The 22,548-nt window shown below is 41.5% G+C and overlaps 4 protein-coding genes across 4 annotated transcripts; 3 read left to right on the top strand and 1 right to left on the bottom strand.

The window, feature by feature from the left end:
* The first annotated feature begins 3,875 nt into the window (after positions 1 to 3,875).
* LOC115725817 (mucin-5B-like) lies at positions 3,876 to 9,300 on the top strand. The gene is made up of 5 exons (XM_048278096.1): positions 3,876 to 4,101; positions 4,420 to 4,770; positions 6,442 to 6,536; positions 8,079 to 8,307; positions 8,577 to 9,300. The coding sequence occupies exons 1-5, from the start codon at positions 3,927 to 3,929 to the stop codon at positions 9,188 to 9,190; spliced, it is 1,464 nt and encodes a 487-aa protein (XP_048134053.1). The 5' UTR covers positions 3,876 to 3,926; the 3' UTR covers positions 9,191 to 9,300.
* An 811-nt stretch (positions 9,301 to 10,111) lies between these two features.
* Positions 10,112 to 11,248, top strand: LOC115725823 (umecyanin-like). The gene is made up of 2 exons (XM_030655466.2): positions 10,112 to 10,367; positions 10,714 to 11,248. The coding sequence occupies exons 1-2, from the start codon at positions 10,172 to 10,174 to the stop codon at positions 11,019 to 11,021; spliced, it is 504 nt and encodes a 167-aa protein (XP_030511326.1). The 5' UTR covers positions 10,112 to 10,171; the 3' UTR covers positions 11,022 to 11,248.
* A 1,411-nt stretch (positions 11,249 to 12,659) lies between these two features.
* Positions 12,660 to 15,793, bottom strand: LOC115733598 (probable acylpyruvase FAHD1, mitochondrial). Its single transcript, XM_048277072.1, has 7 exons — positions 15,598 to 15,793; positions 15,307 to 15,472; positions 14,326 to 14,378; positions 13,787 to 13,849; positions 13,411 to 13,461; positions 13,198 to 13,315; positions 12,660 to 12,911 (listed from the first exon to the last, which is right to left on the bottom strand). Exons 1-7 carry the CDS (start codon positions 15,703 to 15,705, stop codon positions 12,796 to 12,798), a joined length of 675 nt encoding a protein of 224 aa, XP_048133029.1. The 5' UTR covers positions 15,706 to 15,793; the 3' UTR covers positions 12,660 to 12,795.
* Positions 15,794 to 18,688: 2,895 nt separating this feature from the next.
* Positions 18,689 to 21,093, top strand: LOC115734092 (disease resistance protein L6-like). The gene is made up of 3 exons (XM_048278097.1): positions 18,689 to 19,647; positions 19,755 to 20,850; positions 21,013 to 21,093. The coding sequence occupies exons 1-3, from the start codon at positions 18,689 to 18,691 to the stop codon at positions 21,091 to 21,093; spliced, it is 2,136 nt and encodes a 711-aa protein (XP_048134054.1).
* Positions 21,094 to 22,548: the final 1,455 nt, after the last annotated feature.

Genomic DNA, 22,548 nt, shown 5'->3' on the forward strand with positions numbered 1-22,548 from the left:
ACTTCTAGCTAGAAGTTGATTTCTAAAGCAGAAGCATTGTCATGGGCACCCTAAATTGCGCGTGTGTTGTTGTATTTTTTTTTTCTTTTTCAAATGTTACACATTTAGCTAGTTTTAGTTTCAATTTCAAGACATTATCCACAAAAATCACTTGGCAAATTACACCAGAAAGGGTCATGAAGTGAGGATGAATTTGGACTTGAGCAAGTCCTAAAATTACGTCGTATGAACTCTAGGATATTACTTTTTTTGTTATAATATGTCTCGAGTTTTAGCCCGTGAACGAAACCCGATACAAAATAATGCTGCAGATTGTATTGGTTTCGGTTTCCGAAGGTGTGTCAATTAGGAAAGTCGATATATGGACTTTGGATCATTGACATGGAGAAGACCGAATATTGGTTAGGAAAGCAAGAAACGTATCCTAATCGAATTCTGCCAAGGAATATCTAAAAGGATAAGTGTGACCATTGACCAAGATATTCAAATCTTGAATGATATCTTTTTCACCTTGGAGTCGGCATCTGCAAGCTATTATTTGCTTTGTTTCCGTGGGACTCACTTTTATATAAATAAAAAGGAAGCAACATCCTTGACGAAGAGAGAGGTCTGCCGAGAGTGCTCAAAAGGTGAGGCGCTGTTGTTAACGAAAAGACTTCTTGAAGCACCGTTTATCGAGTGCTTGCTCGTGAGGGTTATTTCGTGGAATTACATCAAGTATTGAAGTGTCAAGCCAATTAAATCTTGTGAGTCTAAGATTTGTTTAAATTCCTTTGCAAGATTGCGAGATTATTACGTTAAGAATTTGAGGCTAAACACTGTATGCGTTCTTGATTGTAATTGGGGATTGGGAAACACTGAGAGTGTTTGAGTTACTCGAGTTTGGTCTGTAATCTCCGTGTATCGCTCGTTCTATAGTGGAATTCGTTGCTGCTCTCTCCGTGGACGTAGGTCTCTACGACCGAACCACGTACATCCGGTATCCGATTTATTTTCTTGTTCTGTCTATTTTATCGTTCGATCGCTTGTTCCGCGCAACATTTTTTGCTCCCATAACTACAAGGAACTTCCTGCTGGTTTTCGATTGAGCTTCCTTGACACCCTCATCACCTCATCCACCAATAGGTCCTATGCTCACATTACTCCATCATATGACCGTGGGGACCCAACGTGAATCTGATTCAAGTGTAGAACTGGTGTAAAACAGAGATGTGCACCTACATATTATTGGAAGATGAATAAAATCAACAGTGGCGCAAGTTCCACAGTTAATGGATGCGTGATTTCCGTGGATTGATGACTAAAAAATGAGCCTCAATTCTGCCTTCTTTTCTCTGTAGAAATCACTAATAATGGTAAAATGATACAGCGAGAGCATCTTGCATTCTTGTGGACCTTCACGGATTGTGCTCGTGGCCCTCGTGGGTGGGTTGGCAATTGGAATATGAATCAAAACCAAATATATTTGCACATCTCATCAAAATTGCTTAGACTCGGAGCGTGATGCTCCATGGGTAATATTCTTTTCAATCGGTAGATACGAGAAGCTTCAAAGTGGTTTCCTCCTCAATTCTTTTGAAGTATCACTCGTCCGGTGGATGCAGAGTGAATCGTTTACAGTGGCTCCTTGTGGATGTGCTGGTGAACTGAAGTTGTTTGAGCAACCATAATTCTCGCGGTCCTTCCTAATTAATTTCGACGGATTCAATGCAGTGGCCTTAATCTTTGGTTTCTTGTCTGAATGAAGCGATTTTCTGTGAAAACCCTCAAAGGACAAAAAAATAATCACAAAAACAAAAATCGTGATTTACCAGTCGCAACATGATCACCATCATGAAAAGGTAAAAAAAAACACAGGATGTAAATACAGCATGAGAAAGCCACATCTACCCACGTACTTTCAGCCTTCAAAGTTCGTAACTTTTTAGCAGTTTTTCAAAGATCAAACATTTATACTCAAGTCATATATAGGCAAAATAAGCAATCCCCTATGATTTATCCACCTCTATGTTTGTTTTCTATAAACACATTGAATAGGTATCTAGCCAGTCACCAGCACATCCACAAGGTTCACATCCCATTTCCTTTCTTCTTCCTTTTCTTCCTTCTTTCTGGTCCATAATCACATCAAAAAGCTATCTTTTCATGGACGGCAGTTTTGTATTCATCACACGATTCTTTTAAAGTTTGCCCTAACGGTCGATGATTAGTCATTCGTCGTAAAGCTGTAGAAGGTCCCATCTTTGAACCGATGAAGAAACTTTCTCCAACGTTTGGTCCAATTTTGGACTCTGACCCGAAGGGTGCACCATATGAGAGCTGAATTCGTGACTCCTGCAGGTTCACATAAGATGAAGAAACTTCTCCAACATGTGGTCCAAATTTGGACTCTGAACAAAAGGGCATTTCATATGGGGAAGCAGGAATGGAACCAAGAGAACTTTCCCCAGAAATTGTCTGGTAAACTCCGCACCGGAAACGGTCATCGTTGCTTCTGCAAAAAGGAAAATCCTTGCCAGCCTGTTTCGCACTTATTTATGTCGTGTGATCTCTGGTGTCTCTTTCTCGCCCACGAGGAGAGTAGGAAATTTGCATTTGGGAAGGTCTGTTTTGGTTCACATTACAAGTCACTTCTCTCCCATATTAAGGATGATTGAAAAGGTCAAGCATCAGAATTTTCGGGGCAAGGTTGTGTAACATCCATCTCTTGAATCAGTTGTAGGACCTTTCAATGATGCAAGTAAGAAAGTTCGCACTTTTAACCATCTCACAACAGACTTCTCACCACATCTCCAACTTGTTCAAATCTCATCAAAATTGCTTAGACTCGGAGCGTGATGCTCCATGGGTAATATTCTTTTCAATCGGTAGATACGAGAAGCTTCGAAGTGGTTTCCTCCTCAATTCTTTTGTTTTTTTTTTTCAATTGTCTTTTATAACGTCAGACGTGAAAATTATGAAATTCTAATGCTATAAAATGTTAATGATGGGTATATGAGTTCCCTTTAATTAGCCAAGAAAAAAAGAGAGTGTCATATGATTTAAGTAATTGTCTACTTACTAAGACAATCATCCAGATTACAAATAGTGTATTAAGAGAACATGTATAGCTTATCTAGGAGGAAAACATTTATGCAGAAGCAGTACCATCTATCTTACAGATAACAAAGGATTTTTTTTTTTTTTTGGTTGGGTCTGGAGATAATAGAGGAGTAAGAGATGTAGAAGGGATGCACGACAAATTTGCAGTGGTTCCGTCTTCCATTGGGCCTACTCTACTCACGATAAGGTTGGAGTCCACTAAGTGATTATCGAGGTTTTACGGTCCGTAGAGGGTGCTTCTTCTGCAGAGAGCTCGGTAGATGTTCTATGATCATAAGCAAGACCTTAAAACGTTTCGTCTAAATTTTTAGATTTAAAATTCGGAGGTATTCTCTTGAAATGAAGGGAAAAAAAATATTCCCTGAACAAGGAAGATAGAACGTCCGAGCATCAGCACGTTAACATAATGAACGCATTCAGGCGGAAGGCCCATGTCGCAAGAGCTTAGGCTCACTGCTGTTAGCTTGTCTTACAACATTAAAACTGACCAACTCCGTGGATTGTAGAAGCAGAGACTTCTATAGATATATACAATCAGAATTACACAGCTTCCAGCATAAGAAGTCTAATGGGAATGGCGTAGCTTATTTGACTTTATTTTTTTAAAATCCCAAAATCCATCACCGACTCCGCGGAAACTCAGAAAAATAATCAGTCAAAACCCAATCGAATCATGTGCCTCCCCAACATGTCCAGCTTAATGCAGCCTGTTATCTTTATGAACTCTGGGATCAAATCACACCTTTGACTAAACGAAGGAGCACAGAGAGCCCTTTCCGTGGGGCGACCTGGGATTCTAATTGTAACGCAAGCCGAACCAAGAAATGGCTAACACGAAGATCACAGCCTGCGTGCTCGTGGTCGTGGTCGCGTTTTTGTCGAGCGCCGAGGCAGCGAATTACACGGTGGGAGGTTCTGGGGGATGGAAGATCCCTTCTAGCGCCGGCTCATATTCTGATTGGGTGAGCCAACACACGTTCGAGGTCGGCGATGTCCTAGGTGAGTTCGAAATGTGGGTTCTTGCCCGAGATTAATCTTTCAAATTCATGTGCATTTATGAGTGCAAAGTATGCACAATATCTCAGTTTACGTAGAAGAAGATCCAGAATTGCTTTGTAAGTAGATCTCTCATCAGAAAGTCATCCAAGGTTTGAGCCCAGATCTAGTCAACATGAATACATATAGGAGAGAATCCTGCGAAGTAAGAAGGTTTCAATGTGAATAGAACAAGTCATCCTCTGCCCTTGACTTAGGCTACTTGCTTTGACCATGATTTTGATGCTCATGATCATTCAAATTTTTCTACTTTTGGGGCAGTGTTCGATTTCGATTCAAGCACGCACGACGTTGCGGACGTGACGAAGGAGGACTACGACGCCTGCAACACCGACTCTCCGTTCACTGTCATGTCCACTTCTCCGGCCGCTTACTCCCTCGACAGCGCCGGGGACTATTACCTTCTCTGCACCTCCGCAGGCCATTGCTCCCAGGGTCAGAAATTAGCCGTCACCGTCGCCCAGTCTTCAAGCGGCCCGACCTCCAGCCCGCCGGGATCCCTGGCACCGCCAACCCCCACCACCGGAGCGACCGCATCACCGTCGAGTGTTGGCCAGTCTCTTGGTGTTGCGCCGCTAGTCCTGTTCGTGTCCATCCTCATGGGCATGTTGTGTTAGTTCATTCAAGAGGGGGAAATGCTGCTGCAGGACATACAGTGGATTATGGAGAATACGGGCAAAATCTCTCTGGCTTGAGATCATTTTGAGGGGTTACTAGGTGTAGTTATCTTGATTCATGTCACGGTTTGACTTGTTGATGCAAAGAGAACCCAATGAGAGGAGGTATTAAGTAAGATAGCTTCAATTTCTCCTGTTTCTTCTTTCATAATTGTTTAAAGTCTGAGATATATCACAGAATTCTGAGAGATTGAGAAGAAGAAGAAGAATGGTGAATTTCGGATCATACATTCATTTTCAAGGACAAGAGTGTTGCTAAATATAGCCTGTCGAGCAAAATTAACAGCTCTTCTCTGCAATTACGGTTAGTGGTGAAAATGGGCCGCCGCCCCAACATGGGCCTCGTGCGTGCCGGGCCCACAAGTCCAGTGGGCCAACACCGGATTTTTTTTTTTTCAGGTCGAAATTTGTTGTATTTCATTCATCCAAAGTCACAATTATAGTCGCTAGTAAACAAAGTTTCGCAGCAAATTAAATCCCAAAGTGGTTGGGGGAAATTGACAAGCCAATTTGATGGGAGCATTTTCCTTCTTTGTGTCTTGGCGATCCAATCAGCCACACTGTTGGCCTCATGAGGGATTGCAAACCCTAGCTAGTTGACATCTCTAATTATATCGCATCCAAAAGATCTCGAATCATATGGCATGCTGTTCACTCGGATAACCTTCAATATAATATATTCAGAAAAGTATCAAAAAAGTCATAAATCTATTGCAATTGATCTAATTGAGTCGCAGGCCTTTAAATTCTACCAATAGAGACTTATATCTTTTAACGGTTTTACCAATTGATTCCTTTTGGATTGCTAAAACAGACGCTGGCGGTCCGTGACATGTCCAACGCTAACGTAAATATTTTCTACAACTTTTTTTTAAGAAAATTAAATTATTTTCGTTCATTTGGCCAGCGAGGGTCGTGAATTTGGGCAAGGGATGCCTTGTTGGGCGCAAGGAAGGGCATGAAGGCCCTCGCTCGTGGCCTCACCGGCCATGGGCGAGGCAAGCCTCTCCCAAATCTAGCAAGGGCTAGGCGAGGTCTACAACCCTCGCCAGCAATTGGCGAGGCCGAGACCCTCGGGCAATAGCAGCCTCGCAGGCAACGAGCGCAGACACGACACGCCAACCACCTCCCTTGGGCCTCGGGCGAGGTAGCCCTTGCCCGGATCTAGTGAGGACCTAAGTGAGGGCCACGATCCTCGCCAGCCAAAATGAAAGGAGAAAAAAAATACAAAAATGAAAAAAATAATAAAAAAACGAAAAGGAAAGAAAAGAAAAATATAAAAATTCCTAAAAACTTTTTAAAAAGTAAATAAAAAATTTTCAATTTTAGCGATGGTCGTGCACGTAAGAAGGTCATCATCTATGTCATCGATTTACAGTCAAAATTAGCTGTAATGACTCAATTGGTAAATTGTTAAAAAGTTCACGACCGAATTGGCGCAATTACAAATTATGATAGGTTTGAGACTTTTTTTTGTATTTTCCCCTAATAAATCCAAGAGACAAAACTTCTATGTGAGGGGCAATACAAGAGAATTTCATGGCAAATTAACAAATGGTCCCTGCCATCAGCACAGGTTGCATCAGCTTTATACCTCATTCTACAGGCGAAGTCCGCCCCCACACAACGCATCCAACAAAAAGCCTCCACGCTTTGATACGAGGCGATGAGGCCGACCGCGGAATGGAATCATATCCGAATGTTGCTGATCATCGGTGGAATCCAAATTTCAATACGAGAGCCGGTGCGTCCGGACAAAGCGAAATTATTCGTTCGACTGACCATCAAATTAAACATACCGCACCACCTTGTTGATGATGATTCCAACATCGCACCCCCCCCAACTTCTAAAAGCTATTAATTTAGTGAAAACTAGCGACGTGCCATTTGAAATTCCACGTGTCAAGTTCGAACCATAGGGCATCTAAATTTGGGTGCTCTCGATTTTTTCTTCTTCATGGTGTCGTGGTGATCAAACTTACGCTCGTACCGAAATTGTTGCGATGGAACCCCGTGACGCGTTTGACTTTCGGCGGCCAATTTGCCTTCTCCAGAGAGCGGTGGAAAAAAAAAAAAACCTTGAGTTGATGGCACGACACAAATTCTCACCACTTGATAGTGACCTCGACCCCCCAAAAGAAAAGCACAACATTTTTCTTGAGTGAGGGTCATAAGAAATCTCAAATTGATATACTCGTGCATCATCTACCATAAGCTAATGCTTGTGTTATTAGAATTTTCAATCCGACATGCTCGTGCCACATTTACCCTCAAATTAATCCTTGTTTCAGGAAATTTTTTTTTTTTCCCAAAGTAGTAATCCCATTAACTTTCACCCAATTTTGTGGCGCGAAAATTAGTTAAGCATTATTCGACCAAAAAGAGCAAATTAGTTAAGAATAAATGGGGTACGAGACATACTGTTTGAGATAATTTTTTATGAAACAAAAATTAGTTTGGGATAAATACGCCTGGATATATAAGTTGGGGTTTTTTGTGACACGAAAATTAGTTCGAAATAAATGCATTGTGAGCGTATTAATTTGAGATTTTTGATGATATTGGTCATGTGTCCCTTCACCTTTTCTTGTTTTTTTTTTTTTCCGCCCCGTCTGGATTGTCGGAGTCGTCTCATCAATGTATAACGTGCTTCCACGCTCTCATTGCTTCTTTTTCCTCTTCTATTATTGACTTCTCCGTCATTAGAGCTTCCCCTTTAAATGTTCGATTTTTCAGTGCACGCTCATGGACTTCACGTAGCAAATTGAATTCCCAAGAGTCAAGAGCATCATTCGCTAGGATTGGTGGGTCCTCCTCGATGATTAGGTTTTAATCATATCGCATCAAGCGTTAGCACTTAAAAAAAGGAATCAAATGGCATTTGAAAAAATTCTAAACATTTTTCCCCCCTTTAAAGCACAGTGGACAAAGTGATTGATGAGAAGCCCCACGTCATTAACATCCTACGGAGCCAAGCTCATGCTGACCCGACCCGACCCGTTCCACATGTCGCGCATCCGACGGTGGGGACCCGGCCAAGGTGTCAAACGCAGCGCCCGACAATGATCATTCCCCCCAAAGCTTCTTTAGTCTTTCTTTTTCGGTCAAAATGGTTCTATAAAGAGAGGAGGCCCAGGAGCACTTAGAAGAGCAAAAGAAGGATTCAAATTCAAAGATTTCGTGAGCAGGAGGAGGGGATAAAGTAAAAGACCAGGGGCGATCTGACGTTTTTTGAGGACACAGATGGCAATGGTGAGGCGCTCAGACGGTGTTGTTTTCGCGGCGGTGGTGGCGATGGTGACTCTGCTGTGGGGATCCGCCGCACAGCTGTTTGCGCCGCCTCCTGGACATCCGAAAGGGCCGATCACTTACACTGTCGGAGACACCATGGGGTGGACTAAACCCGCAGGTGGCGCGGCCGTGTATCAAGCTTGGGCTAGCAATAATTTATTCGAGGTCGGAGACATTTTAGGTACGTTGAGAAATGACATTTTAGTATAAAAGAAAAAATAGAGCATATATTATTAATAGGAAATAAATTTACATGAGTAGCTTTTCTATCAGTGATTTATTATTTGTGTAGAATTTATCTTATACTTAGTGCTGTCTCTAATTTTTTTTTTTATGACGTTGTCTTTCTTTTTAATTTCACCACAACAAAAAAAATTAATTCAATTTTAAGAACGACTGTTAGCAAATTAATCCTTGGGTCCAAATCATGATTCTCCGATCTTCGTGCAGTCTTCAACTTCAACAATGGAGCGCACGACGTGGCTGAAGTCACGAAGGCGGCTTTCGACTCATGCAACGGCGCCAACACCCTCTCTATCTCCACCGTCCCACCGGGGAGGATCACCCTCACCACCGCCGGCCAGCATTTCTTCATCTGTACCGTCCCAGGCCACTGCTCCTCAGGCCAAAAGGTCGCCATCAACGTCACCGCCGCCGGCTCCTCTGCCACTCCCCCTCCGTCCTCCTCTGTCGCCCCGACCCCCAAGGCTGCCACTCCCTATCCCTCCCTTGCCCCTCCGCCGACCTCCACCGCAGCCCCAACTCTGTCGCCCTCCGCCTCCACTCCATCATCCCCAGCCGCTACTCCGCGGACCAGCGCCGTGACTCCGGCACCTTCCACAGCGAGTCTTCCGCCTAAAGCGGCCATTCCATCGCCCTCCGCCACCCTGCCGCCCTCCAGCACGGCTGCTCCCCCATCTTCAACCCCGGCTCCCTCGGTGGCGACATCTCCGGCTGGAGTCGCGACTCCTCCAGTGCCAGGGAACTCGGCAGCATCACTCGGCGTCGCCGGGGTTTCTGCAGCGATTTGGATCGCGGCCGTAGCTCTATTTACTTTCCCGTGATTGTCGCGGAGTCAAATTTTTTTGGTCATTAATTTGGGTATTATGTTTTCATTTCTCCGGTTGCGGAAGATGAAATGATGAGGTGAATCGTCGTGATCTTGGAGTTCTCACTTCCCATCTTTTGTCCTATTAAGAAGAATAAAGAATGTTTCGTCTCGTCAGCATGCTCGTGAATGATGTTACATGCCATTCAATGATGAAAAGAAAAGCTGGAGAAGGGAATATCTCCTGCTTATGATCTGGTACTTCCCCTTTAAAAACAGCATCATTCCCTTCAGGAAACCCTATGTGCTAGAACGAAGGAGAAAGAGACATCAAACAGTACCAGAGTGAATGATGATCTCCACCGGTCGTAAGGCTGTTTAGCGGGTACCGGGAAGTGTACGCCGTGATTTTTCTGTCTGTCGAATAACTGCATGCCTTGCACGATGGATGCGAAGAAATAGACCGTTATCTCCGGGATAATGAGCTAAAGCTTGCATTAGCAGTGAATCCCCCCTGTTAAGTCAGTCTAGACCAAACCCATCTACATCTTTCACAGTTAAAAATACCAAGTGCTCTGTGGTCTCCACTTCATGACAGAACACACCCTCAGGGCTTACTCTTGGCTATCTTTTACATAGGTAATCAGCTGCAGCAACAGCATTACAGCAGTCAATGTTCGTGACAAGTTTCCATACCTCACTGACCACTATGTGGCAACTTGAAGACGTCACCTATTCCAACAAGAAATCAACAAAATAGACGGAAAATTGATCGAGATTGTACAGACTATGTATTGTAACTCAGCTCCGACCACAAAAGATTGTGTTTTTTTATTACATTGTTGATTTGGTTTGGCCAAAGTATATTAAACAATATATATGTCTCTGTCCTATAAAAGCAGAGCACTATAAGGATCCGCACGCATTACAGTCGGAAGCAGAACACAGACTCAACTAAAGGAGAGCTGAATCACAGAGGGGAGACCTGAAGGAGCACATGAAAATGGCTACTCGCGTGAATTTAACAGCATGGCTGATTACAATTATCGCGGCCAGCTTCCTAAAGGTCGATGCAGCGGCGGCGGTGGCGACCTACACGGTCGGAGATGAATTGGGGTGGACTGTCCCCTCCAACATATCCTATTACCAGTCTTGGTCTGCCTCCAAGAATTTCATGGTCGGCGACAAGCTATGTATAGGCCCCTCTTCTTACCTTCTTCTTTTTCCTTCATTTGTTTCCTATTCCTCGTACATGTGCAAGGTTTTCTCTCACCATTAAAATCGTGGAGCGATTATTGAAGTGAGTTATTCATGAACGGAGCGATTTGCATGTATGTGCAAGAATGAATTGAGTTCCGACAACTCGTGCTGTCTATCAAATTCCGGCCTAAGGAAGATTTAGACTTCACAATCTCCAGACTTACGAATATGACTTGATCGATGTAAACCAAAACAAAATCATGACTTGTTGCGAAATCTCTGCTATGTTATCGATTTTGAGGGTTGTGTCATCCATGAATTGAGCATGCTTGGTTTCAGCTTTCAACTGGACAGGGACGCACAATGTGGCCGAAGTATCAGAGGCCGAGTACGACAACTGCACCCAGGTTGTATCCGTTCTGGGCAGTCCGGTGGACATCCGGCTTTTGAAGGGCGGGTCTTGCTATTACATCTGCACCGTCGATTCACACTGCAAGCTTGGCCAGAAGCTGTTCATCACCGTCGGTGTCGGATCATCCGCAGCTGCTCCCTCACCGAGTAATTCCGCTCCGATGATGGCTCTTGGCACTGGTATCTTGGTCTCTGCATTTATCACCATCGTTTCTCTCAACTTACTGTGTTACTAACTAACTCGCCATTGAGTCGAACATGTACCTTATGTGGGATAAACGCCTAGATGTCGTCTGGATGATGTATGGAAAATAAGGTCATTTGTCTCTTTCGTGGCCTATAAGAAAAGAGAGTCAATTCATGTGAGCTAGATTGCCGCTGTTTGTCGATTTCTATATGTTGAAACTCGATCAGTGAATTTTTATCCACTAAGCTGAATTATTAGCGGAGACGTGTACATATACCTTCTGAAAAATTTGAAATTTATCTCACTCGTTCGGCCCTTCCTAATTACCCCTAGATTATATACAATAGGAAGTTAAAAAACAAGGCCATAATAATAATAATAATAATAATAATAATAATAATAACATGTCTTGAACACAATCAACTTTCTCTAGTTCAAATCCTTAACCACCTAAATTTCACAAGCACATTGCGAGTGCCTCAGCACTAGTATAGGATGCTAACATATGTCTTGTAAGTCGAGAGATGACCTCCGCAAGCTCCTATCACGTACAAATAAACCGACCGATTCTCTCGATCCGATGATCAAGATAAGAAGTGATGAAGCCTAGCTAGGTTCAAACCCGACACTCCGCAAATCAGAGTTTGCTAAAGAGTCTCTCGTGGACCATACTTCAATCCATTGTGGTTACTCAAATCAATTGTTCATCAATCCGTCCAATTGAAGCCATTATCAACGTCCAAAAGGATCTGGCCAAAGCAACGCAAGAAAGAGGAGGACTTTTGATGAGGCTCCTGGGGGAGGTTTGTCTTGTAATGTTGATGAAAGTGACGCAAAGATAAGATGGCACCAGCAGAACTCTAAAGTGCATATTCATCTATAATTCACCCAATGTCACCGGCCCAAGTGTTATTGGAGCATCAAAAGAAACCAAAAAGGTACTTAGCTTGATAATGCTTAACAATTTCTTCTGGCACTAGGTGATGTGCGACGCGTAGAGAGATAAGATGGCTGATCACGACACGACCCGAGTTAAATTAAAGGGCGAGCGGTGGGTACAGTGCTCGAAATATGGGATTTCTCATCTTTGGGATGTAATGCTTACGTGGTTCACCAAAGTTATAGGGTTTCCATGTTCTCCGAATATTGATTGTACCGAGCTCTACTCCCTTAAAAGGAATTTCGTCCTCAAAGTGCAAATGACAAACCTCAAATTGGAGGCAAATGACTCCTAATAGCAAAAAGAAAATCAAGTGACCCATGAAAAGCTTTGAGTCGCTTCTCGATGCATCATGCATAAGATTGAGGGCCTCATCAAGTTAGTCGTCTAATGTGGATGTACACATTGCACCGCAAGTGAAATTTAAAAAAAAAAAAAACTTTCTATATCTCACTTGCTTATATTGGCCTTAGCTCTCTCGTCCCTTCTCTCTCCACCGTAAATTTCTATAGTAAAAGCAGTGACAATACCTGGAAGCTTTCTAACACAATTTATATCAATGCAACTGATGGGCATGCCGCACGCGTTTAAAGCCATAACTGGAACAAGAAAGTCCGGGTGCTAAAGAACAGAAAGATATGGCAGGCCAAGGTCGAGCAGCTTCGAGTCAGTCTATTGCTTTGCATGTGGATGTGCAAAAGAAATACAACACTCTTTCCAACACCAACTCCAAACGAACTTGCATGATGGCATCAAAGCTCTCTTATCTCCAATGGTGCAGCGAAAGTTCTCAATTTGCGAGTTCAGTTGCATGTACTAATGAATATTCTGCCAGAAGTAGACTTGAGCATGCAAGATGTCGTAATCATCTCGACTTCTTAAGTCAATGACTTCCTGGTTTTCGACGTTGCTCAACATTGAAGTGAATGTCGACTAGACCTGTTATGCCAGCAGTGATCTTTTGACCTACTTTAACGGGGCCAACACCTTTGGGAGTGCCTGCATAAATGGGTGCAAGAGATCATATGCCGCCCACAAAATAAAAAAAAAAAAAAAGGAAAAAGAGACAAACAACAACAACAACAACAACAACAAGAACAATACTAGACACAGTTAAAGCCACTTCTGAATCTAAGGGAAGTCTGGGGAATGGGAGTTGAGAAACCTTAAAGACTTGTTCAGGTCATCCTTCTGATAACATGCCATACAAACCAAGATTTCTAGATACTGCAAAACAACATAACAGCAAGAAGACATCTGCCCTGTGAAATGCACCAAAAAGTACCTGTCAGTATGACATCTCCCTCAAGAAGGGTCATAATAGAGCTTATGTGGCTAATAAGATAGGGAAGCTTAAAAATCATGTCCTTGGTTAAACCCTTCTGCCTTATTTCATCATCTACCTGCAGTTAGAGCAAACAGCTAGACTAAGATCAGTCTACAGAAATGATAATCAAGCACTCATTGTTATGTGAATGTAAGACTGAGAATGCGACACCTTGAGCCACAATTCCAAGTTGTCAGGGTCTGGCACCAAAGATTTCTCCAGCTGAGAAGGTTTTTGGAATTAAAACAATGTGCAAAATTAGAGAACTGCCAAAAGAGAAAACCCTCAAACTAAAGTCAGATACTTGAAATCTATTGTGAGCAATCTACAGAACTCGGTTCTTAAGATAATCTTCTTCCAAGTCCACTGGCTGGCTAATCTCAAGTCAGAGTGCATCTACATTAAATTCATCAGACAATCCAAACTGATATCGTCTACCAAAACCCATCATTCGTCCCAGCAACCCATAATCCATAATTTATTCTTCTGCATGACCTCAATCTTGAATCTGATAAAAAGAAAATTAAGCAATAGCATTTCCACTTACTACGGAGCTAATTGGCGTGAAAGTGTCTTGCCCTTTTGCTACTGTCCATGGAAGACCTGCGGACTACAAATAAAACAATAGGGAAGGGATACAATCAATTTCATTTAGAGTTGGACGGATCCTCAAGAAATTTTTTTTTCTTTTGGATCCACAGTAAAATAAGGAAAATAAAGCAAGAAAAAAATAACAAAAGCAGGATGTTCTTTGCTGTTGTCCACAGGATAGTAGGCCCAACAAGTTCCAAGCAGTAATCATGTTTAATGTGTGGAGCTACTTAATAGGCTTATCAAGAATGTCCCAGGGTTTATTGCGAGGATATGTCACCAAAGGAAAGCACTGACTCAAATCATAACCATTAGGATTTGGCAAATACAAAAGTTTCTTCTGAAAACTACCAACCACCTCATCTTTGATAGCAACTTTTTCTGAACCGAAAACTATAGCTACTAGATAACTGAATGTATAGTATATTTCAGGAACAAAGAGAGGGAGGGACACCAATTTTATCCGTTGAAGATTTAAAGAAATAGGAAATACACCTTTGCAGAAGATTGGATCTCCCTAGCAGTCATATCCAGTGCAAGAGCATATCCTACAATCCATGAGCATACCAACTTGACTACCTCAAAGATTGAAAAATCTTCAATCAAACTAAAAGCACAGATCAGAGAAACAATATCACAAAAAAAGACGGAACAGAAAGTCAATGACTGAGTAGTTGAACCTTCAAGTTACTCAGTGATCCCTTCACTTAGCATCATAATATCCGAAGCTATCCCAAATTCAGTATCCCAAACCTCCACAATTTATAGAAATTGGGTGATAACTAGCTCCATTACAAATCACACACTCAGCCCCAATGTAATGTGTTTGATGCACCATCCCAGGTTCATAATGTGCATTTAAGCTTGTATAACCGTGAAAAGGTTTGTGTTACTTTCCCAAAACACAATCTAATTGACTAAAAGTTGAGGAGGCAAAAGCAAAGCATGGACCAGCCCTGTAAGCAAGTTGATAATTTACGCTAGGATGCGTTTGCGAGCACCAATAACAATGGAAAAAGCATTAATGGGAGTACTAGACGAGACAAACGTACAATTTCAATTTGTTTTCAAGATGACATTGCATTACCTTCTCTTGATCAGGATTAATTCAACAAGGCCAACAATCAGTCGCCGGTTTAACAGAAAATATTACGGTACATATTCATGTCCAAGATGACTAAGATATTACACAGTCTAGAATCATCCTCTGGAATAAGTCGCTGATTCTCCAATTCAGCTTCATAATCACCCCATGTCCAATGAAGTAGTACCAAGAGCCAGAGACAAAGCATTCTATCATTACTAGTTCGAGTCCAATACCAAATAAACTCCCTCAACCCAAAAGATCCGGATAGTTAGAAGGCTTCCCGAGTCATAAAGCGAAGGACACTGCAAATCATGACACCATGAAGTCTGGACACTAAAAGGACATATTCAAATTCATCAAGCACACAAAGCAATCACAGATTCGAGTACCTCCCACATAGTCCATGGCGGTCGACTCGGGAACGTCCCGAGCTTTCCGCCCGATCACGACCGCGAGCTCCACCTCGTGATCGAGCGACAGCAGGGGAGGCGGCACCTCGATCGTCCCTCCATTTTCCAAATACGACGACGTCGGCTTCAGGAACAACACTGGCTCCTAGTCACACAGCACATCGTGTATACGACTCAGCGTGAAACGATTCACCCAAACAAAAGGAACCGATTCTAGACGCATAGTAACAGAGTACGGCGATCGCGGCAATTTCCAGAAATTGGTATTACCTTGGGAACGGCGTTGCCGAGTTCCTTGGCGTGAGCGGCGTAGTTGCGGCCGACGGCGACGATTTTGGTGCCGGCCTGAAGCAGCTTTTGAAGTCCGATCGATGCCATCGGTAGTGCAGAAGAAGAAGAAGAAGAAGAAAGTCGGGACCGAGAGTGGGGAACGACGGAGACAGCCTAGACAGACGAGGACGACGAAGTTGAGGTTATTCATATTGTCGTCTACTTTAATATTCTTTTTTCTAATTTACTCAACCATCAACAGAAAAAAAAAAATATCAAATAAATATAAACGTGAGGAGCTTGATTTCTAAGCCAAGAAATTTGATCAATCAAAATTTAGTGATCCAAGCTTATATTTGATATGATTTTTGAGCATTTTGCTATATAGTAGTGGCATCATACATCTTAGCAAGTAGACATAGACATTATAAATAACATATTGTGAAACTGAGAATCCATCGAAAAAGCTAGAAACATAGGTTTCAAGAGCAAGAACCACACTCTTCGCCATAACAAATCCCAATTATAAAAGAACATTAGAAGTATCGAAAATTTCGTGTGGAACTCAATTTAGTGCAAAATTTTTTTCGCCAAAACACTTAATTGCCAAATCGAGAAAAATAAAAACGGTAACTTAAGTGCCTCCAACGATAAATTTTGGAAAAAAAAAATGTTTACGTGACTTTGAATGAGGTGGACTTTTAATCACTCTCTTTCATTCTCTCTCGTTCTCTTGACCCCTCCCTCTCTCTCGCCTCTTCTCCGCCAAGCACCTCGTGAGATTATCACCACATGTGATGACGACTTGGCCGGCGAGGCCGCGTATTTGCCATTGCTTCTGCCATCTCCTTGTCTCTCCTCCCACCGCTTCTCCTCCTCCCGAGCGCCGCCATTTCGGTCGGCTCGGGGGCACCAATGCTTTCTTGGGTAAGAAGAATGGAGATCGGATCGAATTACTCTAAAAATCGAAATCACGGAAAATAATCGAAATTTGAGGTGAGCTGAATCGAACGAGGGTTGAATTTTTACCTCGGAGAGGATCTCGGACTCAAGGAAATTGGTCAGGCTCTCATTTTCGTTATCGGAAGTCGACATGGAGGAGGCTCTTCCGGTTGGGGAACGATCAAGGCGCATCTTTCGATCGTGCTGGAGATAATCCGATTGATGGAAGCTCCCATTGAGACTCAGTGCATGTGTATTCCTGCCGTTTTAGAGGGAAGAGTGTGGTTTTGAATTTGAGAAAATTCGAATTAGCGTTTCTAAGTTGGGAAAATCAAATTAAGGGTTCGAATTTTTGGGGCAAACATGTAAAACAACGTGGTTTAGGGGTATATATGCTGAATGGACATGTCGGTGGAAATATATGGCCACGTTAGAGTTCTGACGACTCAAATCGTAGTTGGCACTTAAGTAATTATTTTTTTTTTTAAGTGACACTTAAGTGATCCGAAAAAAAACGGGGGGGACTATTTGGCACCAAAGCGAGCATTCTAGGGAACTTTTGGCACTTTCAATGTACTTTTGCTCGATGACCAGTGAATGTTGCCTTGCGATGGAGAGAGAGAAAGTCGAAAGAGATCGATATACAGAGATTATGTTTTGAAGATGCACCTTGTTTCATTAAGGGCCATCTCATCATCCGCGTTAGATTTTTCTCTCTTTATTTTTTGTTTACAAAAGAGCCACATACGTATTAGCATTTCAATAAGAAAAGCCTCGTAATACTATTTGCCCGAATTTGTTGCCAAAGACACTTAAGTGATTATTTTTTTCTCCAATATGGTACTAAAGTGATCCAGCAAGATATTTTGAAACTAAAGTGAACGTTGTACGAAACCGTAGCACTTCTTGTTGATGTTTTGCTTGTAAAACAAACAAAAGTGCTTTTTTCATGTCTCACATAGGATGGAAAGGGAAAGTGTAAAATAATCTATTAGTTAGAATGCTATAATAATCTTTCAAATTATGAAATGGGCAAGTGAGCTAAACCCTCACTTTACCAACGTGTAGGTGCACGATTATTAGCAAGGACATAAATTTAATTGTGCATCATTATATCAACATCAATACATCTGCTTTACTACATCATGTCTCAACTAGATGTGTCTATTTTCATCATTGAAAGTTTCATTTTTTTTGCAACGGCTATTGCCAATTTGCAATAGTTATTGTCACTTGGCAATCACAATTCAAACACGTAAGGTGTCGGTTTCATTCCCAAAAGAATATATGCTAAGAAGTTTCTCGATTACTCAGCCTCATTTCCAAGTCCGAGTTTGAGAAACATTTTCCCTTTCCCTTTCTATTGACTTTTCTCTGTATGTGGTCTGCGCATCAAGGCATCTTCAAGCGGCATCTTTCTTTCCTCTCGTGGAAACAAACAGTATGGACCAAAATTCAAAAGGAATAGGTCTTCCTTAACTCCATACCAGCAGTGTCATGCAGATATTTATTAATCGAAATCCCATATGATTCGACGATTGATATATGTTTTTGCCATTCATCGTTGATTTCCTTTATTTTATTGTTAAAGGCAATAATTGCCCATAAGAAAGGCGCACAAGGGCAGAGTGACTATTGATCGACATGCCGCGGAAAAGTATTTTTTGTGACCGTGAGAATAACAGCATGTTATGGACTCCATAATAATTTTTAATAATTTTTTTTATGGCTCATGATATACTGTCAAACACGGTTATAAAAAAAAAAAAAAAATTCAATGTGAGCATATTTCTTTGTCCTTACACCGCTGCATGCATTGCTCTTGGACTGTTGGATGGCAAGAACAATACTAGTCAAAGCACCTCAGTAGGTTCCACGCACCTTCTGCATAGACTGAGAGTTGGTGGAGATTACAGCAGTGGGTGGTCTGTGTTGTTTGAGCACTCCTCGGATAGCCGACGACTCCTTGCTTTTCTCTGTTTATTGCTTTGATTGCTCCATTTTCCTCTGTTTAAGGTGTGTGAGAGTTCTTTTTTTGTCGGGAGTGTTGTCAAGCACGCACAGATCTGGGATTCCATATTTCTCTTCTCTGTTTCCTGCTTTCTTTTTAGGCCCTGCCCATCATTCTCCTTTACCGCCTTTGTAGGTGATGGCGGACCCAGAAAGATTCCATAGATGGGGAAGATTCCATAGAGGGCGCTTCTTCGTCTCTCACTTTTGCTGCTTTTGTACGCTTTCCTTCATCTTTTGCTGCCTTTGGGCGATCCGCCCCATCAATTATCTCGCGATCGAAAGAGAAGAACCTTCTCATTCAAAAGATCAGACATACCGGGCGTCTTCCTCATCGAACCCTCCCCACGAAGGAGATTATAGATGCGGAGGAAACGATAACGATGATCTGAATTCCAAGGTGTGTTCGTCACCGAACCCTAGAGGAGATTTTCAAGGCAGAGACGAACAGCAGAAAGGAAACATCAACGAGGATCTGAATTCCAAGGCGTCTTCCTCATCGGCCCCTCCATATGGAGGAGATTATGAAGGTGGAGACGAACAGATGAAAGGAAATGATAACAAAGATCTGAATTCCAACGCGTCTTCCTCATCGAACCCTCCGCATGTAGGAGATTATGAAGGTGGACACGAACAGCAGGGAGGGAACAACTACGAAGTGTTCTTAAGCTTTAGCGGAAAAGACACTCGCAAAGGTTTTACTAATCATCTCTATAAACGCCTTTCCAATGCAGGAATTCTAGTGTTCGTCGACAAAAATAATCTCCCTGTTGGTGAGGCGTTTGGTCCGGAACTTATCCGCACTATTACGCTATCGAATATCTCGATCCCAATTATATCGGAGAACTATACGTTCAGCAAATGGTGCCTTCGGGAGTTGGTTCATATGTTGAAGTGCAGGAGAAACGGAGGGCAAAAAATTGTGCCCATATTTTACAAAGTGAAACCCTCGCAGGTGCGATATCTTAAAGGGAGATTGAGAGATGCATTCATTGCACGTAATGAAAGCGTGGACGGAATAGATTTCAAGGAATGGGAAGATGCGCTCGAAGAAGTCAGTAAACTGGAAGCACTGGAATCTGAAGAAATTGATAATGGGTACATTATTCTCCACCAAAACGTTACTTGGTTTCTCATAAATAGATCTTACTTGAAAAAGAATACAATTATTGCCATCACATATTGAAATTCATTGTTTTTGACAGGCACGAGGGAACACTGGTTGAAATGATTTTTCGAAAAGTTATGCTCGATTTAAAAAGACTTTCTCAGGTAAATGTTCCCGAACAATTAGTGGGAATTGATGATCGTGTGGAACAAATTATGGGATTGATAGATGATGGATTCAATCGTACGAAGATAATCGGAATTTATGGAATGGGTGGCATCGGTAAAACAACTCTTGCAAAGGTATTATACAATAGACTCTCTAGTCGTTTGCACTATCGTAGGTTCGTGGCGGATATTCGAGAAACATCTCAGCGCAAGGGTATTTGCTATGTACAAGATCAACTCATTTCTGCCACGATAGGAAATTTCCATGGTGTGACTAATGTTGATGAGGGAATTGGTGTCATCAAATCTCTATTTAAAAATAAGAATGTCCTCATTCTTTTCGATGATATGGATGATGATACACACTTGAATGCTTTGGTCGGAGATGGTAGTTGGTATTCATCAGGAAGTGTAATCATCATCACAACTAGAAACAAGAATATTCTTGACAAGATTGAGGCAAGCATCATGTATCAAGTCGTCCAGTTGCCTTCAAATGTATCATTGATTTTATTTAGCAGACATGCATTTCGAGAGGATTCTCCTCCTAATGGTTATGAGGTTATCTCTCATGATATCGTATCTACTACGGCGGGGCTTCCCTTAGCTCTCGAAGTTATAGGTGCATTCTTATGGGGAAAGAAAATGGAAGTATGGAAAAGTACATCAAAGAAATTAAAGGAAATCCTTGATACAAGAGTGAAGGAGAGATTGAAGATAAGCTATGATGAATTGGATTTTGAGGACCAACAAATATTTTTGGATATTGCATGTTTTTTTATTGGATTACCTCAACAAATGCCAACTGATATGTGGGATGCTTGTGGTTTTTTTCCTGGAAAGGGGATTGAAGTATTGAGTCTGATGTCCCTAATAAAAATTGATAAAGACGGCAATCTATGGATGCATGATCAATTGAGAGATCCGGGAAGAGATATTGTTCGTCTAGAAAATCCAGACGAGCCTCAAAAGCGCAGCAGATTATGGAATCATGAGGAAGTTGTAGAAGTGCTTGAAAGAAACCAGGTAAGAGCTGTCTTTTTTATCTTAGTCTGTGCATGGGGGTCTATCTTCCTTTTTCTTGTTTGTGATAAAAATTATTGTCAGTCCTAAGTCTCCAAAACTTGCTGCTTCTAAACATATCAGCTTTTTTTTTTTTGTTAATTGTTGTTTTTGCCCTGATTCTAGGACATAATTGAGGAGCAATCTGTTGGTCATGATTCTCATGAGTTGTTTGTTATGATAAATAAGACTTCCATTCATTTGTGACAATTAGCTATTCCGATTCTCGTATTTGATGAAATCCAATTAATGTTGTAATAATATGAAGAAACTTTTGAAGAAAAAATAAGTACTTTCTCATCTGAAAGATTTAAACTTTGAAGGAATTCCAAACCGCCATGCATCACATGACAAAAGAACAAAAACGAATTTGAGTTCCTAAAATATTTGGTTACAACGAAAGAAAAGGTAAAAGATTTGAGTTCCTTAAATATCCAATTAAATCAAACTTCTTGTCCAATCTGTTTGTAAGCAAGATCTCACACGAGTCTATGGGATCAAAAACTTATATATGACTACTTTCTAACTGGAACAAAGCATGACAGTGGAAAGATAGCATCAAGCATATGCTGTAATCAAAAGAGGAGTGAAACTCATTTTGTATAGCATTCGATACATGATCGGTTTTTCGTCTGTGTATAGTGATAAACACTCAATGAAAAAACACTCGATAAGAAGGGAATGTAAAACATGACATTCTCATTTTCATTTTGCTACTTAGAATTGCACAACAAGGTATGCCAAAAAAAGAGGGATGATTCTACAATTGAGATTCTTTAATTTTGGGACATGTTTCGATGGCAAGTTTAACGGATTTATTTGGATAGCACAGAGTCTTAATTAATTTCTTACATAAAGATGTTAGAAAGGTCAATCCAAAAATTTAAGTTAATAAGTAGAGAGAGACCACGTGAATAAAAGAGTATTTATGACCTATTGTCAAATGATGTGGGATAATACTTCAATAAAAGATATGAGTTAGGGTTGTTTCTTTAACATACAAAGAGCATGAAATTCAATTGAGATATTTGAAGTAGTGTGTACATAAAAAAAAAAAAAAACGGCCTTCTTTTGTGCTTCACATTTTCTCTTAGAAGAGGAAAAGTTCGAGAATATCCTCTTGAGCACATTTTTACATAAATTTGAGAATATGCAAGCACAAACTGTCATTTCACGAAGTTAAAAGTGAGAAGAGAAGCCTCCACCACAACAGTATGACCACAAATTGAAATTAGTCCATCTTTTCTTGTATACAGTTGATCTCATCTCATTATTCAAAACTTACGATCCACAATGTTTCCTAATTGCAGGGCACCAGTAAGATTAAGGCCCTTCGTCTTGAGAAGTATGAACAACAAAGCTACACAAGTGAACAATTTCAAAAACTAACCAACTTGAGGTTCCTTCAAATGAACCACGCAAATCTTATTGGAGATTTCCAGAATTTACTTCCTCAATTGAGATGGCTTTGGTGGGATCGTTTCCCCTCAGACTTTGCAGCAATTAATTTTTATCCAAAGAAATTAGTCGTACTCAATCTGCATTGGAGTATGTTTTCGGATGAGTTGGGAGGATGGGCTCTACTCAAGGTAAGACGCAGAGAAGGCATACCTCTTGTGGATATAATTACGTGGTGTTCAAGGTCCAATAGCACCAATTTCT

This window comes from Rhodamnia argentea, chromosome 4 (assembly GCF_020921035.1).
Source record: "Rhodamnia argentea isolate NSW1041297 chromosome 4, ASM2092103v1, whole genome shotgun sequence".
In the NCBI taxonomy this organism is placed as follows: Eukaryota; Viridiplantae; Streptophyta; class Magnoliopsida; order Myrtales; family Myrtaceae; genus Rhodamnia; species Rhodamnia argentea.

What these genes read in the sequence shown, in the direction of transcription:
- LOC115733598 (XM_048277072.1), bottom strand. Translation starts at nt 15,705, where the DNA reads ATGGCATCGATCGGACTTCAAAAGCTGCTTCAGGCCGGCACCAAAATC. An exon ending in CGCCATGGACTATGTGGGAG is followed by an intron (nt 14,379 to 15,306) that starts GTACTCGAATCT and finishes CATGGATTGTAG; the next exon opens with GATATGCTCTTGCACTGGAT. An exon ending in GGGAGATGTCATACTGACAG is followed by an intron (nt 12,912 to 13,197) that starts GTACTTTTTGGT and finishes CCATTTATGCAG; the next exon opens with GCACTCCCAAAGGTGTTGGC.
- LOC115725823 (XM_030655466.2), top strand. Translation starts at nt 10,172, where the DNA reads ATGAAAATGGCTACTCGCGTGAATTTAACAGCATGGCTGATTACAATT. An exon ending in CATGGTCGGCGACAAGCTAT is followed by an intron (nt 10,368 to 10,713) that starts GTATAGGCCCCT and finishes GCTTGGTTTCAG; the next exon opens with CTTTCAACTGGACAGGGACG.
- LOC115725817 (XM_048278096.1), top strand. Translation starts at nt 3,927, where the DNA reads ATGGCTAACACGAAGATCACAGCCTGCGTGCTCGTGGTCGTGGTCGCG. An exon ending in CATCCTCATGGGCATGTTGT is followed by an intron (nt 4,771 to 6,441) that starts GTTAGTTCATTC and finishes CTCATTCTACAG; the next exon opens with GCGAAGTCCGCCCCCACACA. An exon ending in GAATGGAATCATATCCGAAT is followed by an intron (nt 6,537 to 8,078) that starts GTTGCTGATCAT and finishes TTGAGGACACAG; the next exon opens with ATGGCAATGGTGAGGCGCTC.
- LOC115734092 (XM_048278097.1), top strand. Translation starts at nt 18,689, where the DNA reads ATGGCGGACCCAGAAAGATTCCATAGATGGGGAAGATTCCATAGAGGG. An exon ending in TCTGAAGAAATTGATAATGG is followed by an intron (nt 19,648 to 19,754) that starts GTACATTATTCT and finishes TGTTTTTGACAG; the next exon opens with GCACGAGGGAACACTGGTTG. An exon ending in AAGTGCTTGAAAGAAACCAG is followed by an intron (nt 20,851 to 21,012) that starts GTAAGAGCTGTC and finishes CCCTGATTCTAG; the next exon opens with GACATAATTGAGGAGCAATC.